We start from the raw sequence: 20,920 nt of genomic DNA on the forward strand, positions 1-20,920 counted from the left end.
TGTCAGAAGTGGGTCTTGTAGCATATGGGGTATTTCATTCCTTTAAAATAAAAACTAGAATCTCAATAAAATTTAAAAGAAAAAGCAAGAGTTTTAAAATAATATGTTCTTAAAAAGAAAAGAACCTTGCATGCCTCACTCAGTGCTCAATCACTTCAGCTAGAATGTGAAAATCTGAGGTACTAATTAGAAAATTACTCAGAAGGGAAACATGTGAGTTATTACCTAACCTGGACATACCAAAGTTAAATAGTAAAACTAATGCATTTTTAGCATTCAACTTTATATTTGAAACATAAGTAATCTGATAAAAATTATCCTTACTCTGATAATATCCAATTAGAAATTTTATGCATTAGCTAACATCATCTCTACTAAATTATGCAACATAGTCTATTCCAAATTCTAGAAGGGATGATAAGAGCTAACTTCACTCTCTTAAATAAGTTGATAATCTCTAATACAAGGCTATGCATGACTGTATAGAACTCAGACCAAATATATGGAAGCTACATTCAGTTATGATTCATACCATAGCCATTATGATGAGATACTTTGTTTACACAGAGGAGAAGAAAAGAAAAAAAAAAGTCTGGCCCCGCCTGGTAGGTGTTCTTAGTCCCACACAGTCACCTACACCTGAAGGAATGAAGGGAGAAGGACAGAGACTATGACCAAGTGGTAGATCTCAACAAATTGAAAGACAAATGCATGGCCAGAAATTATGGCAGCCCTTCAATGAAAGTCCTGTGGACTGGAAAGCTGCCAAAAGGTAGCTCTTACCCACCACTGCTTTGGTGAACTCTGAAAACAGCTTTGCATTACGTTAACTGAAGGGCTGGTCAGAAGAGCTGCGCTCAACTAAGTTGACAGGTGGTAACAGCACCAAAAGGAATTTGAACTCTACAGCTGCTGTCACTATCCTTCACACTTGGCACCAAGACCAGTACTTTTCACTATTATCAATGTTTCTTACCTTCCTGAGCACCTAGAACTGCATTACTTATCAAGTGGGTCTTGATGGAGCTATTGACTAGCATCGTTTCCTAAGAACTCCACGTATGTTCAGTAGTGCCAATTTGTTCCTAAAAAGCAAAGCCATGTGAATCAGGCAGCAATAAAGGGTTTGGAAACTACTGGTCTCCCTTTTGGCAGATGTCTGTGTGAAGAGCCTTTGCATTCATGCCAACTGGCTCTCCCAAATCGTGTATTCAGTATGGTACTTGAGCTTCCAGGTGTGCCCATATAGCATACAGCAACTCTGTATGTGCATCCAAACCACAACTTAGCCTTGCCTTACCACAGTTAAACCCTTCCTTGTTCAACAGAAGCCAGCAAACTCTGGGGGCTCATAACTCACTAAAAGACACGCAGCATTATGCCTCACCTTGGCTAAGACAAAAACTTTCAAATTCAACCTTCCCCCATCTCCAGAGCTACCTCGGCTGGTGGCAGATTAGCTATGAAAAAGGTACATCTCGCGTAACTGGTTTCTGGCGTACAGAAAGCTGCCTCCATTCAGGTCAAGTTCTTCCCACTCCCAAGAGCCGCCAACAACATGACTGTGCATGCAATTGGTTTGTAGCGGGACTGGTAAAAGAAAAGAGTTGCTCTTCTGACTAGGAACTATAATTTTGTATCACTAATTAAACAAAAACACTGGATAAAGAAAGGAAGTGTTACTTCTTTTTATGTTTGAGAGTGCTCTGCTGTCCTGGCCAATCCTGTGGTAAATCTGTCCATATTCAATATTAAAATAAAAAGTAGTGATGTATGCTGATTACTACAGCAGATAGATTGTCCAGTCCTCATTTTAATGGTCTCTTCTTGATTTCAGTCACAGATGGACCCCTGTTAGAGGGAATCAGAACCCAGTGCTCACATCTTTATGACTTATCAGTACATCAGAACGTCAGGGTGGAAATACATACAGAGTCTTCACTGTGCCAACTGTACATGTGTAGGCTCTCAAGACAAACTTAGCAATGTAACTTCAACTTACAAATACAACACACTTCTCTGAAGCCTTATAAAAATACCAGTGCAACATAGAGCCATTTTACAAAACAATTGTCTTTATAGAAAGGTATTTTAGTGGCATATGCTGAGGTAAATAATAAAAATAGACCCAAGAGGGCATGACCAGTGTTATGGAGAACTCCAGATGAAATTTGGCCAAAAGCCTGTTTTATAAAAGCTAGTATTTACCTACCAGTTATGATCCCTGGTAAGGTGCTTATTGCTGTAATACTTCAAAATTATTCTTCAGTTTACAAATTGAAAAATATACGAAATTAGATCTGTATGAATGTTAGGTATTAACTGTCACAAATTTTAAAAGGCATTGTACCAAGTTTTCTTAATTGTTTACTAACCAATTTGATTGTAGCAGGTAAATAAACTACAGCATACATTTTACCTGACACCATGCATCAAAATCACCATAAAAACTAAGTTTATCAAAGTCCAACTCCACAAGGAAAACATGAAAAAGTGCAAATTATGTACCCAGTATTTCTGTCACAGCTGTTTTTTCTTAATATGGCATGAAAAAGGTTTACAGCATATATTAAGAAAATTCTTACAAGTGTTCACCTCAATGTTTATATACACAACGTTTTGCTCAAAGTGCTCACTATATGAAAAAAACTGATTGGATAAAAATATTTAAACAGTGCTTTCTGAACGTTGAGGGAAAAGTCATATAATACATCAGTCCTGTTTGTTTTCCTCTTCACTCAGTGCAATGAGATGCAGAAGTCACATCAACTTCATAAAAACTTCGCTTGCCACATTGCCAGAAAACCGGGGTTACAGTGGCATTCTTGGTGTCCCATTGGGAGTGGGTCTTTTATTTTTTTGCATGTGGCTTTGATGTTTTCGAGATCTTACTACTTTCATTCTTACTTCAAATACTTCTTGTATGGCTTTTCGAAAACAATGGAAATTGTAGTCTATTAATCCTACAGAGACAGAAATGTTTTACATATTAATAAAGACATTCATACAAATTAGGTAATGAAAAAATTGCTCATATTCTACATTTAGTGAAATACCATACTCTCTCTGGAGGTCATATTCAGTGAACTGTCCAGGCATTTTTTAATGCACTAAGCAAAAGCACACTTGATAAATACAAATAACTCAGTCAGCATTATAGCTTGATACTATGTTCAATATTAAATATACTTATTAATTTTAATAGAAAACAAAAAGAAATTCATTGGCAGATATTAAGCTTTAACTTAATAAAGGGCTTTGAAGAAGTGCTCAATACACTAGAAGAAAAACTGAAATCTTTCACAAAATATGGTGCCATGTTGGAAATCTGCTTTACAGAATAACTGTGATAAAAATAAGTAGCATCTAGTAATCAAAGAATTTTCATTTTTTGACAATACATCAGCTTTAAATGGATGCTTGATAGAAATATTACCAAATCTCAGCCATCTATACTCCATCTTACTTTGTAATTGAAAGTAACGCAAAAGACATGCTGTTAGATTACATACATATGTAACAGTAAGATAACATTAGCATGTGAGTGGGCTGAATGTGATCCCACAGAAAAGCTGTAAAGCAATATTGGTAGTCAATCAGAAGACTTACTGAGTGCTACAATACCACAATAACCTCATTCAGTGTTAATGCCATAAGCTTTCTTAACTCAAATACTGCACTGTTTCTCACTTCAATTTCCCTAACAGGATATTACAAGTATTGTAAGTGGTTAAAATCCACTGTATTACACTTTGTGATTTTTCTTCCCAGGAATTATTTTCCCTCTCCCAGACCAAGTATTATGTGGAAGTCAACAGGCGTGAAAAGTTATAATAGAACTGTACTGTTATAGAGTGCAAGCTATGAAGTGTCCCAGCTATGTAGACACAACAACCTAATGCAGTTTTGGACAACCCCTAATGGGTGTTTATTGAACGTGGTGTCTTTTCACAAACAGAGTTGTTAGTAGGTATGTGGAAGTAACACATCTTATGCTTACAGCAGAGAAAGGAAGGGACCACATCCCACATTCATTTGTAATAAAAGACGTAAGGGTATGAAAGAGACATTTGATGAGCTGAAGTTTTATAAAAAGCTCAATGGCCTGTCAAGCAGCCCAGCAGACATGGTATGAGTGCTGTATTTACAAACACACCAACACTGACTAGTGAATTAATATCACAAGATGGGGAACACAAGCCCAGATCACAGCTTGTTCTTCTGATGAGTTCTGATCTCAGGACATTTCACTGACCATTAACTCAGTGAACATCATGCCAGTGAGCAGACAGATCATGATCTAAGCTTTCAGTATTCACCCTGTCCCTTGTCAGAAAGAAAACCAAGGAATTTTAAACACTTTAACTGCAAAATATGAAAGCTGCCTAGGTCAAAACATGCGACTTTCCAAAAGCCTCCTTTCAGATATAAGAAAAGCAAGAACATGTTTCTTTCTATCAGCCAGTTTCAATAATTTTCCCGTGGTTATGGCACACAAGCTGTTCTAAATGTGTATGCTGGTGTCAACAGGTAAAAATCAATGTCAGCCAAGAGAAACTGAAACATTCTGCTGTTGCAGATGGAAGCTTTACTGCACTGGATGTAAATTTTCAAATGATTTCGTATCAGAAAGTTGTCAAATACATTTATGATTTCATCTTATCTTAATGTCAGCACAAATACTTCATGCTTTTAAACATGTTAGGTAAACTTTATCAGGCTGTACTTACCTTTAATATTTATGATACAGGTAGAGAGTGTTATCAGCTAATAACAACCACAGTTATTCATTAACTTGCTAATAGAAGGGAAAAGCAATGGATTACTACAAAAGGGAAAAATACCTTTTCTCTCAAAGCTTTCTTCTCTGACAAAACAAACAAGAGCGAGGAATTTTGTCACCTCTTTTAAATAAAGGACAGTTGTATTGTTCAGTTTTATGATTGCCATTGACTCTTTGTCATAAGGAGTTCCAGTGCCATCATCTTTAAGCCTAAAGAGCAATATTCAAACAAATAAACATAAAAAGATAAGCCACCAGATGAGCCAATAAAAGTAGTCCTACATTACTTCTTTCACCAAATAATCTTAAAATTTATGAAATTTTCATTTTAACCTTTCAGGGAGACTCTTCTTCAAACTACACACTTCGTAAACCAAGAAGACAAAGAGATTAAATTGTTTATCCAATCACACACCAAATCTTAGACCTGCAGTTAGAATCAGATTGTTTGATTGCCAAGTGCCTGAACCGGAGCCTTATTTTTTTCCTCTGTTAGTTACCAACCATTTGCCATAATGCTGGTGGGTTTTTTTTAATCAATGCACTATATTATGACTTATCTAAAACATGTGAAACAGTGTACTGTACTGATAATTCCAAAACCAGAAACCTTGCTTGAGCAGTGGCAACTGATTGATAGTTTATGACATTATGAGACTTTGCTCATGAGATGCTGACTTTTGCAACATCATATCATGAAAAGAGATTTCCCCTTCACAGATGATGTGTCATAATGATCACTGTATTAGTTTTTGTGCCTTGTAATTTTATCCTCATTCCTGAATGCACACACAGATATTGTTAAATGGATAGTTATTACCAACCTCACAGAACAATTACTCTCAATAATATATTAAAATTACAAGTTCCACAGATGTTCCAGGAATAGAGGACAAGAAATGAATTGTAATATCATGTCTTTAGTCTGTAGCTAAAAAAACGGCAAGCAGATTTCTGGTGATAAATGCTAAATGGCTACACAAAGACAGTGGTGGCATGACATATTGTGAATAAAGAGGCCCACAAGTGGTGTTGTACAGATAATTATTAAATGCACAGTCTTTTGAACTACACAGCAGCATCTTTCTCGGTACAAAAATCAGCATCCTTTATTTTATATTTCTGCAAAACAAGTTCCTATACAGTTACTGAAGTGACTACCACAAATTCTGAAACACGGTAGAATGCACGATCAGAAATTTTAGAAAGTTATTCAACAATTTGTTGTTCTTTTGAATTTCTAATGCTTATTGCACATCTGCACCACGACTCTCCCTGGTACTTTCTCCAAGAGTGCAGGAAGTCTATCAATGGATAGAAATGCAAAGCTACCAAAGCCTACCACACTCTAACCATGCTGTGCTTGGACCTCCAAGTGTATGCAACTTGATGCACTAATTCTTAATGTGCCCCTGCCTGGAATGGCTGGCATTACATTTGGCCAAGAGCCAAGCCATTGAAAACATAACTTGCAAGAAAATGTACATGACACTCCAGGAGATCTCCAGTTGCTCATGTATTAGAAGGAGAAATTGAAAAAAAAACCCAGAAAAGTCACATAGGGAAAAGAGGACAAATAGAGAACTGAAGCAAGAGTGAAGCAACTCTCTGAGGCCATTAGAGGCCACTAGCTATTAAACAAAAATAAATATGGCCCCATATATTTTAAAACAGGATGCATCCTTCTGTTGACTTTTTCCCCGCAGAACAAAAAGATAATGTTTCCTTTCATCTTAAGTTGGTTTCTTCCAACTCTTTCCTCCAAGTAAAATTAGAATAGAAAGAAGATGATGTTCATAAAAAAGGCTGAGAAGGGAGCTGTGCTTGTTGCTGGGAAGGGATCTGTACCTCAGAAGCCTGCCATTTGTTTTCTGCTTCTCCCCTGTCCTGACAAATTGCACATTGTTGTTTATGCCCACATCACTCTAATTTTGAGGATATTCAGGTTCTAGGTACACAGTTTTATGGAAAACATTCACAATTTACTTACCCATATATACAAGAAATGTCAATCACAACATCTATCATATCACAGCAGAGCTCATAAGTTTGCATATCCACTGGAGTACTGTCCGTTGCAATGTAGATCTTACTGACTACATCAAATAAAAATGCTTTTTCAATCCCAGAATTCTATTTAAGAGAAGAAAAAAGAAAAATAAAGTGGGAGCCAAGTCTTCAAATTAACACCAAGTTTTTTTGTTCCCTTGCCTATTATACAAAAAGCTAGGCTAAAGAAGTAGAAGTTAAACTGCAATCAAGCTCATTTCGAAAGAACTGTACATACAGCACTGTCATATTTGTAGCAAACCATAATGCTCACAGACCTTCCAAAAATTTCTGCCTCTGAGCAGACAATGCCTAGTTACACTCCCAAACTTCCCCTCTCAGGAACACACCTGGAGAGATTACATTTATTTTCACTGGAAAATGCAGGGGTAGGGGAAAAAAGTCTTCCAATTTCAAGCTTTTGGATTTTTGATTGCAGCAATGGACATAAAAAGAGAGCCACGATTTAAAGTTCTTCTAGCTGGACATGTAAGAAGGTAGAAACAAAGGAAGAAAAAGGTGATGCACAAAGAAGGCAGCAAAGTTCAGGAACAAGTTTCTCAAGGAAATTAAAAAATTTTCTCATTGGGGTCTGTAGCTGTTCTACTGTCTGTAGAACATCTTTTAGGATCACAGCACAAAGACCAGTATTTTGATGGTGCATTCACCTTTCATGTAGCATTGGTGGTTAAAGCCATATTTATAATGCTAAGGCTTGCTAAAGTGATGACAGCTATGTTCCTGACATCCTGCCAAGCTGATTAAGACTCTCTCCATACTGGAGATGTATCATATTCACAGCCCTGAGAGGCTAGCAGGAATGCTAGCTCATACTCTTTGTGCAGATAAGGTCAACTGCCATAAGCCTCTGCTTCCTGGAAAAAAAAATGTGTACTGCTTAACTGAAAACAGTAGCCTTGCTTGCTGATATCAAGGGATTACACCTGGGCAGCTGTCCCAGCATGAAAAAAAAGGGCAATTTCCCAGTAGTGCTAAAGCTCAAACTATAAGATATGCTTCGGAATCCACCTATACAGCAAGTTTCTCCATCAAACTGAACTGTCTCCATATATGGGCTTCTCTTTTTAACATGGTTTGGGACTGCTGCCAGAGCAGTTTTGTAACTAACAAAAACCACACTGAAAATCCCTAACGAGTTTTAATAGTTTCAGCTTCCTTTGTAGTTACAGAATTTTTCCTTTATCTTCTTTCTTTTCTAAGTCAACTGTTTAACACATAGTTAAGAGACTAAAGTGATGACTCTGCTTTCCGTATATACGTAGAAATTCTCAAGGAAAAACTCGAGGAAAAAGACCGAAATTGTAGAAACAATAATTACATGTTATATAAAATGAGGAAAAGGTGGGAAAAAGTACTATTCAAAGACACATTACATCATTAATGCTCAGTCAGGGAAAATGACGATAAGATAGAGCAGGTGGGTTCCTTATTAGAGAAAAAAAGGCCAACAGTGGCCTTATGCAGCTTAATGAAAGGCTGACACTGATGTCAATGAGAGCAATGTCAGAATAAGCACTACTTCTCTCTGGCATAACCCTACAGTTTACAGAGAATATGCAATGTGCTACATGCAACATGCTAGGAGCTCTATCAAGCACTCTGAATCGATGTAAGAGTATTCCATGGTTAATCTGAACCAAGAGAGTCATTGTGAAAAATCTGCAATGAATATATGAGATTTTATTTTGGATAGGTAAAAACCATAAGATAGTTGAAATTCAAACATGTTTCTCAACTATACTGGGTGTGATGATGTAGAAGGCAGTTTCTATTCTTTAAATAGAGTGGGTTTGGTAAAACTGGTTGTATTTCTCCAATTCCTAGGTTAAGTAAACAGGCCTATCGTTTTCTTTCTTGAAAGTATGAAGAGTAAGCCAAGATTTGGTCCTAAAAAGCAATTCTTGAAAGAACTTAAGATAATATCTCCAGTCACATACAGTTAGGAATGAATTCTGGACAGTTATTTAAACAGGTCTTACAGCAAACAGATTTCATGAATTAATTTTAAGTACTACATTTCAATTTACTGATTACAAAATTTAAATCATTAAATGAACAGAACTGTACATAGTTTTGGTTTTACCATAATAATTAATTGTTTGTTTTGAAAACATGCTTTTTAATAGCCCTCAAAACAAACCAAACAATCCTAAAACAAAAATCCACATTCACATTGTCACACAACTTGATTGCTTGGTAAGGCTGTGGTAATTAAGAAACAGGCATCCTTCAATATGAAGCTGATAGGTATGTTAGGTAGGATTTACATGAATGTACAGACCAATTGTTATTTTATGACTTAAAAGCAGCTACATTAAAGAATGTAGAAGCACTATTATCACGCTGATGGTTCCTCAAACATACAACCTCACACACTGTGGTAGTATAAATTTAGGCAAAAGCCTGCAGTGAACTTAAGAGTGATCACAGATCTATTTCTGTAATCACCAGCTTTTTGTGTTGGAAGTCCCCATGGCATAAAGGAAAGCACATCCTCATGAATACTGTTGCAAAACTGAAAGTAGAACACGAATACACCCACACTTTGATATCCACCACACTGGCTTCCTGAGGTAAGGCATGACCAAAATCCATGTCAAGATCTGTTGTGAATAAGTTGCTAAGGTAAAGAGGCACCCGCTAACTAATTCTAGGCTGGAGAAGGATGTTTAGTCTTCCTGTGGTTGCAAATAGTCATTCCAAGTCTCTCTGTCCACAGACAGAAGATGCTTGTAAAAACAGACAGGAAGCATGAGGACAGTGATGCAGCTACACCCAGCTCCAGGTTACTCACAAACTGGAGCCAAGGAACAGTCTGAGATTCTTTCCCCTACCAAGCAGGGGAAATAAGCACACTTCTCTCACTTTTTGGACTTCCCATTCATTCGAAATAGTTGTTCTTCCTTACAAATTATACTTGATATTCTAGATATGATTGGAAGTGGGTGTTCCAGACACATGTGCAACTGTCATGTCATTCATGAAGCAGCTTGTGATCAATTCATGTAGTGATTTCATACAAATTCTTCACCAACTCCAAACAGTGAGGAGACCTCATACAGAGATCTGACTCACAATATGAGTGACTGAGGTGATTCTGGCACAAGGAGTACCATCACTCAGACAGCTTTCTCATTAAGACCGTAGCATATTCAGTATCTAATTTCTCCAAAACTTGTCATCATTCTTTCATTACTTTTCTGTCCTAAGTGGAGTTTGAGACTGGACGATAACTAGTATACAGTCCAGCTATTTTAGTAGAAATAGATCTTTGTAACAAACCATTTATTATGAAACAGCATAATTTGTTGCTTAGTAGTAAGAGAATAAGTTTTGGAAAGACCTTCCTCTAATCCTAGTTCTGCCTTTCACATCCAACTTTTTTCTCTCTCCATTTTCACACTCTACACTGAGAAACTGTGAAGTCTAATTTTATCTTACAGGCTGTTGAATGACATTAAATAATTTCATTATGTCAAAATCACAAAAAGACACAATAAAATACCTTGCTTGGAAATTGCAGCTTGAGAAATTAATGCTAGATGCAAGGCAAAAAATTAGAATACTGTGAGAAAGGGTGCAGTTTTAGGAGCCACTGTGATCTGATTTAATGGCCACTAAAACAAGGAGTTTTCCCTTTTCACAACCTACTCACTGTGTTCCCCGTTGCTCATTGCTACGTGTTCCCATCTCATACCTTGTGCCAAAACAAGAGCATGTTTGACTCCTCCATGATCTGCTTTTAACTAAATTAAACAGTGCATTAGTTTGTGTCATAGTGACTCCATGATGGAATAGGTGAGTGTCAGAACCAGTACAAAGGAAAGGAAGGATCAGACATACAGGAAGAGCGGAGCAAGCCATTGCCTCCACAGTGGTAACAAGCCACTAAATATACAAAGCTCCCTAACTGGCCTTCAGAGTAACTATGCAGTGAAAGTTGCGGTGGGGTCTAAAAATTTCAAGACATGAGAAACTTTTGTTCTTCTACAAAGTAGAATTAATTCTAGGAAGCACTGTAGACAGTTCTACATGTGAGGTCAGACTAGATTATGTTCCTGTAAGAATTTATCCATACAAATTTTAAGTACAACTTAAACAAATGCATGCAGCACAGACCTTTGCAATATTCAGATTAATGTATGAGCAGAAAAGTGATGGCTGTGTACCCATTTTATGTGATTCAGGAAATACTATATCCCAGCAGCTCAGCAACATTGTTTAATAGACAGGGAGGTGAGGCCAAGCTGCATGTACGTGCATTTTAACTAAGTTCTGATAATTTCTCTGGGAGTTCACATTGCTCATGATCTCTCAGAAGGCAGTGAAAAGAGTATCTGAACATGCATGTTGGACATAACCAGATCTACAGACAAAGTATATAATAAGTACTTACTGAAATAAAGATGTTAAGCAGGTTTTCCAGTGTTGGGAGCTGTGGAATCAGTTTCTGTACCACTTTGCTAAACGCTTCAAATATAGAATGATCATATATGCTTGTCAGATAAAAGCTGGAAAAAAATGTCACCACATTTTCCTTTTAGCCACATACTGTGAACATGATGTACCTTTCTTAATATGAGTGAAATGAAATACTGTCAAACAGTAAGTGCCTACACTTATGCAATTACTCCCTGTGACCAAATGTCACGTTACAATTGAAGCACAGGACTTCCCATCTCTATACCAGAAAAAAAAAACCAAACCCTAGACTCTGAAAAACTAGACCTGAATGTAGAATTTCATGATGCAAGTCCCACCTTGATATTCTTACAAAAAATACTTTTCCAATTGAAGAAGAAGAGTATTATTGAGTATGTGTGTTGTGATCTACTTTTTCAAAGTTGTGAACCCATTTATCAATGCAGTGATGCAGTCAAGTAGTTAAGAGCTCTAAAGAGCTAGCATTTTCATGGAGCAGGTCTCTCTTTTCAATATGTTTGTACTTGGCCTTAAAGTGCTAAGGAAGCCATGACAACTTGATGTCCTCTAGTTCCCAGTCTGCAGAAGTCCACTATTTTTCTGCTACAATACTCTCTTTATCAGCAGACATAAGACAAAGATACAGGACCTGTATTCCCAAGTGGCTCCAAGCAGGCTGCAGCAGTGAGGACTAGTGATTGGGAAGGCAGAGAGGTTTTAAAGAAGGCATAAATGATGTAGTGGCCTATACATTCTATTGGCTGGAACTCTACTGATTGCTACCACTGTCCAAGTAACTTATTTCAAGACAGTAGCTGCAGCAGAAACTGCTAGGACTCCAGCATACTTGTCATTTGCTTTTAAGCACATCTCTCCATCTTTCCTTCCAAGACAGCAATTAGAAATAAGACACTGCATTCGACCTGAGCTAAAGTATCTCTGATTATCCCTTTCCTTCATATATCAAAGGCTTGCTAGTTAAAGAGAACAGAAAATGGTAACTTGTCAAATAAGCTGCTCTCCTCTTTAAGATTCTCAGCACAGCAGGTTTTCTCACCTGAGGTGAATCTTCTCCAATCCAGCATCTGCAAGGTCATCATTTGCCCTCTGGTGGATATCTCTCTGTGTTTCAATCTTGTGATCATCAGATAAACCATCTACTTTATGGATAAAGATTTCAAAGTTGATATCTGGATTCACTTTATAAGCTCTGGTCACAGTAAGATGCAGCCGAGCTAATGCTTCCATATAATCATCCTAATGAAGGAAAAAGAAGAGCTACAGCTTAGGAAAGATCTTAAAATAGATATAATACATTTTATGATACTTACTTTTAGATAATACTACAGCTTAACAAAAGCCTAATTCTTTTATTTTTTATAAGTAGAAGCCTGTGCCTACATCTAGCATGTGCACCAATCTTAAGCTGTCAGCACTTAAGAATCTAAACAAGAACCTTGAGATGTTAGAGCAAATTAGTTAAATGCTGAACATACTGCAGAGAGAGATTAAAAATAGCCAAGCGACTCTTCAAGATTTAATGACTTCTTTTAATATGTGTTTGTGATGCAGATTATTTATTTGCTTTGAAAAAATCTTTCCAACCCATTTATTTGCTTTGAAAAAATCTTTCCAACCCATTTGTCTATTGCTAAAGGAAGAAAAGAGAAAAGTAGCTTAAAGCCCCCCCCTTTCTTTTTTACCTGAGAATCAATAACAAATATTAGTGCTCCAGTGCCTCTGAAAATCATCTCATAATCAAACGTAGGGTCAAAGAAGTCAATTTGCCCAGGAAAATCCCATATCTGAAAGTTGACAAAGGAGCTGTTGGAAACATCCTCTCTGCAGATCTTGTTTGTGCTCTCCAAGAAGAGAGTCTCATTCGGCGACATTTTGTGAAAGACAACTTTCTGAATGGAAGACTTCCCGCTTCTTCTCAATCCCATGAGCAGGATTCTTGGCTTAACTTCAGTACTGAAGGGATCATTGAAATCCAAAACTGAATAAAATCACACAAGAAGAAAAGTATTATACTACGGCAATGTAATTAGTAACTGCCAGAAAACATGCATTTGACATTTACTTCCATGATATTTTCACTTGGATTTATGCAAATGTTACCAATTTTTAAGCTTAGAGAGCAGTGCTGCAGGTGTTTCAACTTGAATTATTTGCCCTTCGGGCTATACTATCAGAAAATCTACTTCTCACCTTTAAGACAGAGGTTGCTATGTGAAAATGTTGTATGTGAAAAATGTGTTATCGCACAGAGATATCCTAAAATACCTGAATTTACTCTATTTAACACTATCCCATGCATATTCTTCTTTAAAATAGTATCATCTGATAACAAATACCCTTGTCAACTGATAGTCACACAACACTGCTGGAAGAAAGGCATACGATTAAGTACCTCTGTGTAATCTTCCTAAGGCTATCTGAGGGCTTCCTTCCTCTAAAATCAATCAACCAATAAATAAATAAATAAATGAAATCACACATCCAAGGAGTTACAGGAAGATGACAACTCAGCAGGCACACAATTCTTCTATGTTGGAACTTACAACACAGTACTGAGCTCATGAGGAGTTCTAACGTGCTTAGAATTTCACCTGCTGTTGAAAAATTTGTGTTACAATCTGTAAAGGTTTGTTATCCAATAAATAAGATTAGAACACATCATCTGCCTATTTGCAAAACAAAGGCCTGAGAACACAGTGATTTCATTGCGGTACCTACAACAGTTTGAAACTGGTACTACTTTTTCTGGTGCTGATAACTTATATAGAATAAAGGTAGTTACAGGAGTAAACTATACTGTTATATCTGTAAGGACGTGAATGTAAAGCTATCCATACCTGCAGCTACACCAACTTTAGCTTCAGGTATCTCTAACCAAAACAGCTACAGTAGTCTCAATTGCTGCATTTAGTTGGCCTATAACTTTGAAATGTCCTTTGGTGCTGACGTGAAAACAGCACTGTCCTTAGGTTCAAAAAGGTTTCAAACACCTCTGTGATACTCTGTCCACACTGTCAAACACAGGCAACGCAAAAAACTGAGTTGTCAATGATAAATCCACAGAGTATGGCTCAGAGTACACAGTGGTTAGGTTTAAAATACTGATCACGCAATAAGCTAAACATATTAGCAGTCAGGCAGACCTCCCACCCACCACACTACAGACTATTCAACATACTTCAGAGCACAACTTAATTGCCTTTCTTTCTCTTTTTCTGCTGGGATAAATTTTGGAATTGCAGAAAATTGGCACACATTTATTCACATGCATCATTTCTGCATATGGCCTGCATACGTTAAGTGATCAGCTTTACTCCCAAAGTATGAAAATCCAAAACAAGAAACCTCAGCAACAACAGTTTGAACCTGTCAATTTATTACATAGCCTTATGGGCCAAAAAACATGGAAAGCTTGAAGGAATCTTTTGCCTAGGAGCATGTTTTGCACCCAGGGGTGGTGACCACATCCATCTTCTTGTGTCCCTCAAGCCTCACTCACAACTTTCAGAAACACAAGAGCAGAATATACCTGCCAGGACAGCACAGAACCTTGCCCGGGTTTGTTTGTGCCTCCCGAGCTTGAGTTACAGACAATTAAGGCTTCTCAAACTGAAGGTGTTAGCATAAAACATCCCCTGGCACCATCTACTGGCTTGTGAGTGGTTGTGCCAGTCTCACCAGTGACAGACAAGAGTTTTCAGCTCATTATGGGTGGGATCATGTCTTTTTCATTTCAAGACGTTAGGAATGCCTTGGCAGGTATTACCACTTACTGTGGTGTTGTCAGTTATCACATATGAAACACTGCCAGGTGGGAGCAGTGCACAGGTGAAACTCCTTCAAGCAGAACAGCAACAAGTAACTCCATAAGAATCTCATCCTCCAAACACAGCAATCGCCAACTTCTGCTGATCCACAGACAAGAAATTTAAGAAGTAATAAACTGCAGTCTAAACTCTGCTCTGCTCTTCCTATCAACCTGAACAGTGATGGTCTCCTGTGGCTGCCAGAAACATGTGCCTACAATACTTTGCACCTACAGAGAAATAATAAACATCTTCTCTAGGACAATGTAGCAGTATTTTATGTTGTTGTGTCAAGAAAGCAAACCAAAGGTACAAGATTTAATGGTGTCTCCTCCATCCCACTCTGTCCTTTAATGCACAAATTTTCCACAGCTGCCAAATGCATAATGACAATTTCATTAGTATGCATATAGCCACACATCGTGCAATTTGGCCATTAGAAGGGAAAATAATGTATTCAAAGTTTTACATGGACTTTATAAAAGCATATAATGAAGAGTCTTCTGGTTGAGATTTTATTGCATGTTTCAAAAAATTAAAAAACCTCCTGTTTGTTCTGTACACATCAGAACCTACAAAGTCTAATTTACTATGGATTTGTACTTTGTGTCCCCTTCCTCTTCCAACCACAATAACACCAACTTCCTCCTGTGTGTCTTATGACATATCCTCCAAATAACAGATATGACATGGTGTGGCTGATCTGGAGCTCAACATATGCTGGTTGGCTAAACCACGTACACGTGTACACCGGTTTGCCAGCTGCTGCCACGAAGAACACACAAATCTGCTCGCCCATCCCTCTGAGGACACTTCATTTAGGTTTCCCCTCTCTTCTGAATGCCGGTTTTCATCAGATTTGTGGGAATTTTGAGACACTGTCCATTCATATTTGGTTGGACAGTAGTTTCCAAGGTTCTGACCATTGATGTGACAACTAAAAGCTAAATACAAAACTCCCTTTTCTTTCAGAAACAGGCTAAAAACTCACATATACCTAAAGAAATATTTTACAGAACTTGGAGTTTTACATTGTTGTATTAAATTATTCCAGGCTGTTATATTTTAAGATTTTAATGCTTACTGGAAAGAAACTGCTTTCTATTAAAACCATACTAAAAAAAATTGAGTTGCAAGTGCTAACAGAGATACCTATGAGAAGAATGAAGACCAGCTCTTCTGCTAGTAAGACTGTTATTTAGCTTTTGAAATTCTGCCAGTTCAGAGACAGGGAAATGTAAAAGTATCATCCAAACCTGACTAGATAGCAAGGCTTCTATAGCACTTCCCTCTCAGAGAGAGTTAAGAGATTACCTTATATGTAAAGGAATTGGACGATGCGTTGCCTGCCCACATTCCTCTGCAGGAGTACATGACAACTCCTTTTTTAATTTGCCATAGAAATGCCAGCAGATGTATCACTGCAACTTCCCAGACTAGGTTACTAAGTGAGATCATAATATGCCCAAGAGAAACACTAAACTCTTCTCTATTCTGTAACAGGAAAGATAATTTTCCCTATTGTGAGATACAACACATTTCCTGCTTCATTCACTTTTGCAAAAAGTGTTGTAAAATGCCAATCTCATATCAACATGCGTATCAACAGCCCTCCATATTTCAACTTTTCTGAGCAGCCATAAAAAACAGAAGCCATGTTGGTTAGAGGCCGTATCCTTTGAAGTATTCATAAATTAAACTCAACAAACCCAAAAGCACTTTCCCCACACAGAAGCATTCAATTCCTTACAAAACTTCTGTTCATTGCAGTTGTGTCCTTGCTTATGGAGTGCATTCTGCAGGCATTGCAACACGCAGAAAGCACAGTTCTGAGGAGTTGAGAACTGCCCTCAGTAGTCCTGACCCGTCTCACCAAGATGCATACTTTTAACATCTCCTTTATGCTATTAAGAGATATATATTCATAACTAAAATAGTTTTTGAAGCCCATCCTGAATTCCAGATCAGGTGCAGTTGGTGACTATCAGTGCTTTGCAGGCATATGTGATGGGATGTCACATTCAAAGGTATATTTGTAGATCTCACCAGCTTTCAAACATCCAAATAAAGCATCACAGCTTACCTGTTCAAGTGACATCAAGCCAAAAGGAATTATTTAGCTTATGTTACATCCATAAGCTAACAAGCCTCTAAGTCTTGTTTTGAAGTCCTGCAGCTAATAATGATTTTTTCTGCCCACCAATGCAGTTATATTATTTTTAAGTTTTAACCATTTTTTTGTAAAGAAGAATTAGCAGTCCCAAACTTTCCCACTCTCACCTTCAAGGCCATTGATCCGGTAGCATTTCCAGTACTACTGTGACTACAGTATTTGCAGCACTTTAGAGCTTTGTCAAGACAACAGCCTTACAAAACACATACAATGAACATCTTCAATGCTAACAGATGGCCTGAGCCTAAAGAGTTAGTAGAAAAAGCTTATATGCAATGAAGAAGGCTGTTCAGCTACTGTAGGTTCATAAACATCGCAGAAATGCCTGGTGGAAGGAAATTCCTGTGGCTAAAGAAAATACTCAGAACCAGAAGACCTAGTTCCATGCTGCCACAAGTGCTGCACTCTGCAATGGTATGTCTTAAAGCTACTTCCTTGGATGCTCTGCAGAGGGTTTCCCGCTTCTAAATACTTTTTAATTGCATCTATAAAAAAATACGACTAGGCTTTATGTAAATTTTAGTGCTTTAAGGTCTCTGAATATGACCCTGTGTGTAAAGTAAAAATAAGAGAAGGACGAGAGCCATGGTTTCAGCATTCAGGCTAGAGACAAGTATCCAGTATGGGGTGAGAGATGACCAATGTGAAGTTTTGAAATCTTCCTCATGCTTAGAAGAAGAAATTATGATCTTACTTTAAAGCTTGGCTTCTCATTTCACTTTCAACAGCCATGCATTGAAGCTGTTCTTCTTATACTGCCCCTTCCATTCTTTCTTTGTGGAAAAGTAGAGGCTGTCACACTGAATTTAGGACTACTTGCTGTACAGATACTCCAGAGAGAAGACAGAAACTGGGAAAAGGAAAGCCCCTTGCCCTGCAGCCCAGTGTTACACTATACACAGACCCAAATCCCAACCCTTCCATTTCAGATGCTCTATGCCTCTTTCTCCAGAGAATTCCAAATTAAACAGAAAGCCAGGGGATCTGGACTATTAAAATGGACTTTGTTTTAATCCTGTGTAAAAAATGTCTCTACATGGACTGTCTTCTCCTGCTATTCAGGATGTAAAGATTCGTTTCTATTACATACAATATTCTGGTGTTACTATGAAGAAGCAATTAAAATTTTTTGAAGTCTAACAAAGTTCCTACTGAAAAATATCCAAATTCCTCTGAGGACAGAATATGGATTACTTCTTTACAGAAAATACTGTGTTAGTTCAGCACTAAAGAAACACATTAAAATATATTCTCTTTGCATCAAAATGAAGGCAGTTCTTCAGCAGGTTCAAGTAAGACTTTATTTAGTCTCAGCTACAGTTCTTACATTCTAGCATTCCCACAGCTTTTAACCATGAAGGCTTATACTCAAAGCACTGACCTTCCTCCCCTCCCCAGAATTATATTAGTCAATGCAGCACCTCCCATGGCAGCCTGTAGGACTCAGCCTTTAACGAGAAGGGTTCTGCATGCTAATATCAAAGTAGACTTAAAACACGTGGCCTTTTATTATGCTCTTATAAAAAAGCAATTCTTTTTTCATCCTGAGATACTGAGAGTTCTCCAAGCTCCTTTGTGAAATATGTCCCAGAAGAATGAATTCAGGCTCTGAATGAATGCAACAGGCTGAGCTGGCATTTCCTTTTTTCTATTGAATGAGACTACTTCTCCTGGTAAGCCTGTCCTTCATAGCATCACCATCCATACTGACACAGATACTCAGAGAGTAACGTGGGTCCCCACATGCACAGACAGACGGACAGGAGACATTTAGCAGAGCCTGCCAGTATGGGAGTGACACTCGCAGCTGCGGAGCAGCCTTAGACACAGAGCTGCGTGCGGCAGATGCCTTTTATAGCCTGACACCCAACCCCCCACCTCCTTGGCACACTCAGGCCACATCATCAGGCTGTGGCCTCTAATAACTAATAACTCTCACCCCAGACATGGAGAATATTGAAGAAAGATTACACACACACACTTTGCCTGCACTCCTTTTGCCTCCTCCCTCTTTCCCAACGCTTCCTGCTACCTGTCAGCCTTTGCCCTGCTCCCACCTCAGAGCTCCCTGCTCTCCCTGACCCCACGGCAGCACCCCACGAGCACCCCGTCCCCGTTCCGGCCCTTCCCATGGTCACCTCCGCAGCATCCCCGCTCCGCCCGGCCCCTCACCGCCCACCCCCGGGCCTGCCCTCCCTCCGCACTCCTCGTCTGCCCCGCACCGCTATCCCTGGCTCCCCTCACCGCGTCCCAAACCCCGCGGGGAGCCTCGCCTTCTCCCTGACCCACATCCGCGGGCAGACAAACCTCACCTCCCGGCGGTGACCCCGTCCTGCCGGCCACCGTTCCGGCCTCACCTCAGCGCCGGCCTCGCCGCACCCCACACCCCCACTCGCCGCCGGTCGCTACCCCGCAGCCCCTCCGAGCCCGGTGCTGCCCTCCGGCTCCCCGGGAGCAGCCGCAGCCCCGCGTCGGCTGTTCCCCGCCGCCCCCGGTGCCGAGGCCGCTGCGGCCGCCGCCGGCGGCACTCACACGCCTCATCGCCGCCGCTCTCCGCGTCGCCGTCCGAGAAGGACTCGGCCCCGTCGGCGTAGCCCGCCAAGCCCACGATCTCCTCCTCCTCTTCCTCCTCGTCCCCCTCTTCCTCCTCCGGCAGCTTCCTCGGCACCTGGCTCATGCCGGCCGTGCTCCCAGCAGGGCTCCGCGGGCCCCTCTGCCTGCGGGCGGGCTCGGGGCGCGGGGGGCGCAGGTCCCGCGCTGGCGCCGCGCCCGCCGCCGCCGCTCCCCACCTTCCCCCCGCACGGCGCTGGCGGAGCGCGGCGCAGCTGCCGGCGGGGCGGGCGGGGAGGCGGCGTGACCCGCGTCACCTGACGCGCCCGGTCACGGGCCGACGGGGCCTCCGCGCCCGCCCGGGCCCTCTCCCGCTGCCGCTCCCAAGCCCGGCCCCGCCGCTGGCACTGGGTGCTGGCGGGCAGAGCCGGGCGCTGCGGGGCTCACCCGCGGGCTCCAGGGGCCTGCTGGGCGCCGCCGCGGCCGCCCCGGCTGTGCTCCCGTGGGAGCGGTGCACACGGGAGGCGCTGCCTCACGCGTGCGGGGCGCCGGAGTAGGTGAGCGAGTGGCCTGGTGTGCCAGGCAGCAGCACCGTGGCGACAGCTGGTGTTTCTATTACAGGCAGCCTTCCTCAGAATCAATTAGGTTGGAAAAGACCTCTGAGATCATCGAGTCCAACCTGTGACCTAACACCACCATGGCAACTAGACCATGGCACGAAGTGCCACATCCAGTCTTTCCTTAAACACCTCGAGGGATGGTGACTCCCTCATCTCCCTGGGTAGCCCGTTCCAATATCTAATAACTCTTTCTGTGAAGAAATTCTTCCTAATGTCTAACCTAAACCTACCCTGGTGCATCTTGAGGCCCATGTTGTCTCATCCTGTCGCTGGTTGCCTGGGAGAAGAGGCCATCCCCCAGCTGGCTACAACCTCCTTTCAGGTAGTTGTAGAGGGTGATAAGGTCACCCCTGAGCCTCCTCTTCTTGGTCACATCCTGCAGCCTCACCTCACACTGAGCCCAAAAATGGGCTCTCAGGACTCTCCTGCATCACCCCTACATGCTGTCAGCATGTGAGAGACTGTGGGACCCAGG

General features: G+C 40.3%; 1 protein-coding gene across 1 annotated transcript; it reads right to left on the reverse strand.

The window, feature by feature from the left end:
- Positions 1-531: 531 nt before the first annotated feature.
- On the reverse strand, positions 532-20,051 carry RRAGD (Ras related GTP binding D). The gene is made up of 7 exons (XM_017824514.1): positions 19,808-20,051; positions 12,979-13,274; positions 12,333-12,532; positions 11,250-11,364; positions 6,774-6,916; positions 4,845-4,993; positions 532-2,963 (listed from the first exon to the last, which is right to left on the reverse strand). Exons 1-7 carry the CDS (start codon positions 19,950-19,952, stop codon positions 2,812-2,814), a joined length of 1,200 nt encoding a protein of 399 aa, XP_017680003.1. The 5' UTR covers positions 19,953-20,051; the 3' UTR covers positions 532-2,811.
- Between the last annotated feature and the right edge of the window lie 869 nt (positions 20,052-20,920).

This window comes from Lepidothrix coronata, unplaced genomic scaffold, assembly GCF_001604755.1.
Source record: "Lepidothrix coronata isolate B3197 unplaced genomic scaffold, Lepidothrix_coronata-1.0 Scaffold4, whole genome shotgun sequence".
NCBI lineage: Eukaryota > Metazoa > Chordata > Aves > Passeriformes > Pipridae > Lepidothrix > Lepidothrix coronata.

What these genes read in the sequence shown, in the direction of transcription:
- RRAGD (XM_017824514.1), bottom strand. Translation starts at nt 19,952, where the DNA reads ATGAGCCAGGTGCCGAGGAAGCTGCCGGAGGAGGAAGAGGGGGACGAG. An exon ending in GAGCGGCGGCGATGAGGCGT is followed by an intron (nt 13,275 to 19,807) that starts GTGAGTGCCGCC and finishes GATTTTATTCAG; the next exon opens with TTTTGGATTTCAATGATCCC. An exon ending in GACATTTCTTGTATATATGG is followed by an intron (nt 4,994 to 6,773) that starts GTAAGTAAATTG and finishes ATTGCTCTTTAG; the next exon opens with GCTTAAAGATGATGGCACTG.